Below are 5,833 nucleotides of genomic sequence, written 5' to 3' on the forward strand. Positions count from 1 at the left end.
ATATATATATATATATATATATATATATATATATATATATATATATAATATAAATACTACTGTACTTGCTGCTGGCCCTGCTGCTCCTCTATGAACTGAGAGTTGGCGTTCTGCAGTTGGCGGTCCAGTCGCCCGTATTTATCAGGACCGGGCTGCCAGATCGGACCCTGAGCACCACGATCAGCGAGCAGAGCCTGGATATCAAAACACAAAACATACCGTCATATCTTCACTTTAACCCTACAATACTGTCATCATGACCTCTTACCACTCCGTCATCATCGCTGAAGTTGGACTGATCTTTAAGGTGGACTGATCTTTACGGTAGAGTGATCTCTAAGGTGGACTGATCCTTACGGTGGACTGATCTTTAATGTGGACTGATCTTTAATGTGGACTGATCTTTACGGTGGGCTGATCTTTAAAGTGGGCTGATCTTTAAGGTAGACTGATCTTTAAGGTAGACTGATCTTTAAGGTGGCCTGATCTTTAAGGTGGACTGATCTTTAAGGTAGAGTGATCTTTGTTGTTTGTTTATTCTGTTTCTTTGCCCTGTAAAGCGTCTTTGGGTATCTTGAAAAGCGCTATAGAAAATCAATGTATTATTATTATTATTATTATTATCTTTAAAGTGGACGAGCTATTGTTATCTTAGTGACAAGCAGCTCCTCTGAGCACCCACATAAAAAAGGAACTTGGCTGGCCTGAGTTGTCATAAAACAGCACACCTGTGGTCAGGCTGTGTACTTCATGTGTGTTTAGTTACCTGTGTGTTCTTTCTGTCCACTGATGCAGCCGTTGGACTCGACATTTGTTCTTTCATTTCCTTCAAGAGAGACAGACTATCAGCAAGCAATCAGATCAATTCTTCAGATACACTTCATCCAACCACATTGTTTCCAACCAAATCAGCCAACAGTGACTCAGCATAAAGAGTAACTACTTCAAAGTTTTTATGTTGACTGTAGCGCTACCCCTTCGTTTTGTTTTCGTCAATTAAGATTTCTTTAGTCCTTTTTTAGGCTTCTTTCATGTTAAATTAGTTATTTCCAAGAAACCTAAGAGCAGTAAACACACGATTTAAAGTGTTTTACACATCTGTCCATTACATCAACTACTTAGTTAGTCGACTAGCTGACTAAGAATGTCTTTGGTTGAGGACGTCTGCTTAACAAACCTGCAGGTTAGGGTTAGCTGAGCACATTTCATAACCACCTTACTACACAGGTGAGCTTGAACTTCCAGTGAAGCGTACCTTCACAGTCTGTCTGGTGCTGGTGATGAAGGATTTCCTCTTCGACAGCTCCGCTGCATCCAGGTTGAACTTCTTTGGGTTGGACTCAACGATGCGTTCACTGACAGTTAAGAAGCATGTTTATCTGAAAAGTTTCACACTTCACATGACTGAGCTCTCTGTTTCAAGGATATTGATGGTCTCGTCGAGGTCCTCCAGGTCCCACTCGATGGAGCGCAGACTATTCCTCAGCTCATTGGTCGTCCAGTCCATTTCCTCCTTGGAGGCTCCGCCCCCTTCCTGCAACAGCTCGCTCCATCTGTGATGGAGACTCTGTGCTGCGTTCACTGCCTTCTGTACCTCACTGTAACAAACCAACATTATTGAACATCTGTGATGAGACTCTGTGCTGCGTTCACTGTTCATATTATATTTAAAGCTCTAACATTATTTTTTTTTAAATTTCAAAAGTTTAACAGTGTTAAGTTAATGTTATTATACACTTTCAAACTATTTTTCATAATATTAATGAATATTGTTTAACTATTAAGGATGCCACCGTCAAGTAAAGCAAAATCAGCACGACGCAGGGAGCAGACAACAAGTCATGTATGGAGTGTGTGCAAAACGCTGCTACAATGAGGTAGAAGCTGCAACACCCCAGGCGGAAGCGACTGTGATTTTGCCTATTCCAGTTATGTGCTAAACATAATTACAATGAAATATTTACTACTTTTACTTAAAAAGAGTCTGTTGACTAAAAGCATGTTGTTGTATTTGAAAAAAAAAATGCAAATTGTCTGCATATTTCCTGTGATTACTAATATTGTCAGGTGGCACAACTGATAAATGTCATGGTGGTGCGACCAGGTAAAATATTAATTTAAAGCAATAAATAATAAGTTAAAGTGAATTTTCTTTTGCTCGATATGATGTGAAGAACTATTTTATTTGAATATTTGTATTATTATGTTTCTCTGTTTAAATGTAAAAAAAGTTAAATATACTAAATACCTGCCAAGAGAACGCAATTATGATAAATTATTGTATATATATAAAACACAACCACAAAATACGATGTGTTAGATACAGTAGACACTCTAAGGGATACTTGTCAAAAATTTCAGTTTGAATAAATATTAGGAAAATATATATTTTTTTATAAATATGTGGTTGCGCCACCTGACATTTTTTAGCCTGTGAAGTTAAAAAATACTGTTAAAAACTATTTAAAACACTATGAAAAGTTGGTTCACAACTTAGACTTGTTTCAATACATTTTTCCAGACACAAAAATATGCATTACATCCATTTAAGATAATTTTTAAAATTACCTTTTTAGAAGCCTTATTCGTCAATGACCCATATATATATATATTTAATAATCAAGCTAGATGTTATATTAATGTTATTGTATATTCATGTTATTGTGTATTAATATTATTGTATGTTACATTTTTTTGATGCTTTGGCAATACTGTTTTTAAACTTTCATGCCAATAACGCAAAATTGAATTGAAAATAGAGAGAGAGACAGTAATACGGGTTAGGGTTACGCATATATATATATATATATATATATATATATATATATATACACACACACACACGTGTAACTGCTTAACCTGTCTATAAAATGACTTAAGATAATATGAATTATTTACCAAGTAAAATAAAGAATACATTAAATATATTATCTGATAACTTTCCTTATATTTTTATATAATTAACATATTTAATATTATTCATATAATTAACAGACAAGATAACTAGAAATGTGACAGTTGATTTTACTGAAATCAACATGTGAAATATTGAAATTTATACATTAAACTGAGAATTAACTGATAATCAACACTGTGCTAACATCAGAGTAACATGCTAACTCACTGAAAGCTAACGTTAGCATAGCGGTAAGCCTTTACATCACAACGTTAGACTGGTTTATTTTATGTATCGATTAGCTATCAGGTCTCTGCAGGCTAATCAGCCACCAGCATCCGCTAAGCCTGTTTGCATTGGTTAGCATAGCGTAAACTGACCCTTTGACGACGAAGAACGGGTCTTCCATAGACATGTTGCTGGTTCTGGTTCAAGAGAAGCGGAGCTCCATCACACTCAGACTCTCAGCTCCGGATCAAATAGAACCCTCTCCCGTGATTCGTTATTTAGCGGAGATTATCTATATCTATATATCTATATATCTATTTATATTTATATGGAGTTTGTCTCCATCTGATTCTGCTTTGTTTACATGCAGCAGCGGAAAGGGTCCAATGACGTCACCAACGCCTCTTCTTCTTCTGGTTTTCTGTTGGTTGTCACATGAAGCTGATTTGAGCATTACCGCCACCTACGTCTCCGGAGTGTGGATCAGACCACCGGCCCAGTGCTGGACCCAGATCTAACCTGAACACGTCCCAATGGGAAAAGTAACCGTGTCTTTGACTTCCTGTTTATTCTTTGACAGATGAAAACTGTCTTGAACTCAGTTTATTTATAACCTCCTGATCTCGTCCACTGAGAAGCAGCTCATCTCCAACGAGCCTGTTGTCATTATGAAACAAAGGACGATAACTAAATTCAGTTGTAACACAACAAACACACGACAAACAAAACAAACACAGTAGAACATTCCTGTAGTACATGTATTAAATTAGCATCATAATGAATGTAAACAGCAGATAATATGTTCAACATCTTCACATTAAAAATTGAACATGAGGAAAACATTGTCCATCAACTCTGAATATGTTTGAGCACCAAGAGTCCTCCTCCTCCTCTGGGCCCCGTTCCTCGTACGTGGTTCAACTAAGTCGATCAAATGTCCTATTAGCAGCTTAAATTAATGAGATGATTGAAATCAGGCTATCTCGGTTTCTCCAAGGCTGATCCTCTCAAACAGTCTCATTAATTCGAACCAGACTTCAGTAATCAGGATAATTGCGCGTGCCCGTCCTACTTCAAAAGGGGGAAGCGTTGATCACCGAAACCATGATTTTCTAACAGTACAATGTTAAATAAAGTCAAAGAAAGAGCCTCTCTTTACTCCGCTGATGAGCAGGAGATGATCATGAACGCATATGAGGAATTCAAGACCATAATCACGGCAACATATAACAGCGCCACCGCTGCGAGGGCTAGACAAGAAGCATGGCAAAATATCACAGACAAGTTAAATGCGTAAGTGTTGTAAATGTATCGGCTCATTTTAATGCCTCATCACCCCAATCAATCAGATGATGTGTCTTTAAATGAGCTGCTGGCAGTAGGCTTAATGAATGCATCATCCAATGAGATCTATAGCGACAATAATGATCTCAACTCTTTCAGAATAAGATAAAAACAAGCCCAAAGAGTATCTAACTGATACTCATTAATATGAGGATATATGTACTGTATGCCCTCATGTATCATGTACTATATATGTGTATATACATGTATGTGTAGATTACCATATAGAACTAGCAGTTTGAATCTGTGTGTGTGAATCTGTGTGTGGGCGGATCAGTGTGTGTGTGTGTATTATTCATCATCAGACATTCAATCAACTGAAGCAGTGAAGATAAATAGTGTGTGATTCTCTCTGTTCTTATCATGAGTCCACCTTCATCATGTTCTACAGTAATGATATGCTGGTGTACTAATAACACTGTCATATCATTATGAGTGCTTTAACCCTCATGTATGCAACGCAGCCATCAAGAGGACATGGGAGCAAGTAAACACTAACACACACACATTACTCAGAATGCTGAGTCAGTACAATATGTGCCATGGTGATGTAATGAACACATCCATAAGTTTATTAAGCGCCTAATAAACTTTACCAACAGCACGGCATGCATGTTCTCCGCATCGCCGACACTGTACAAACATGTACCACTCGCAGAACAGCTCAAGGCTGCATCCAGTCTGTAGCTGTGTCTCAATTCAGGGTCTGCATCCTTCGGAGGCTGCATTCGTAGACCGGTTGCGTCACAGCGCTGCGACTAGTGCTGTCCCATTTCGCATTTTTGTTGAAGAGTCCTTCAATGCAGCCGACGAATGCAGCCTTCTGGTCCCAGATTTGGAGGACACATCTGATGTATCCTTCGCGGCCCACCATATCCCAACATGCATTGTGTGCCAGTGCGCTATTACCGGCAGCTCGGCTGGCTGCATCCGACCGTAGTAAACCTTGTAAAGTAACTTTTAATAACTTCACTTTCAAACCTCAGAGGTTGAATCATATCTTACTGAGTTTGTGATGATTTTCCAGATGATTTATACTTCATATCATGTCCATAAACGGACCAACGTGAGCTCAGGTAGACAGGTTGTGAACCTGAAATATCACTTTAAGTCCGGTAACGTTTCAAACGTTGAGATTAACTACACGAATACACTGAATTTGAGTATTTTGCTGATTGTGTTCTTGTTTTGTTACAGAGAGCAGGAGCTGAGGGGAGAGCGATGGACAAACATTCAGCAGCCGTAGCTTTGAATTAAGACATTAGTCCATTTGTAATATCTCCATTTGACCATCCTGTACTGAAGGTTACAGTTACATGAGCTCTCATCCTGTACAAAGCCTTCACTAACAACACAACCAGTAGA

General features: G+C 38.2%; 1 protein-coding gene across 1 annotated transcript in view; it reads right to left on the minus strand.

The window, feature by feature from the left end:
- The window catches only part of stx6 (syntaxin 6), a 7,700-nt gene extending 4,171 nt beyond the window's left edge, over positions 1-3,529 (minus strand). The window contains exons 1-5 of the mRNA XM_031879646.1: positions 3,277-3,529; positions 1,429-1,598; positions 1,256-1,350; positions 767-826; positions 66-194 (exon numbers count right to left, since the gene is read on the minus strand). Coding sequence (XP_031735506.1) covers positions 66-194; positions 767-826; positions 1,256-1,350; positions 1,429-1,598; positions 3,277-3,311 — 489 coding nt within the window. The 5' untranslated portion in view covers positions 3,312-3,529. The remainder of the gene's footprint in view (positions 1-65; positions 195-766; positions 827-1,255; positions 1,351-1,428; positions 1,599-3,276) is intronic.
- Between the last annotated feature and the right edge of the window lie 2,304 nt (positions 3,530-5,833).

The sequence above is a fragment of the Anarrhichthys ocellatus genome, unplaced genomic scaffold (assembly GCF_004355925.1).
Source record: "Anarrhichthys ocellatus isolate YVR2014 unplaced genomic scaffold, GSC_Weel_1.0 scaffold337, whole genome shotgun sequence".
NCBI classification, from domain to species: domain Eukaryota; kingdom Metazoa; phylum Chordata; class Actinopteri; order Perciformes; family Anarhichadidae; genus Anarrhichthys; species Anarrhichthys ocellatus.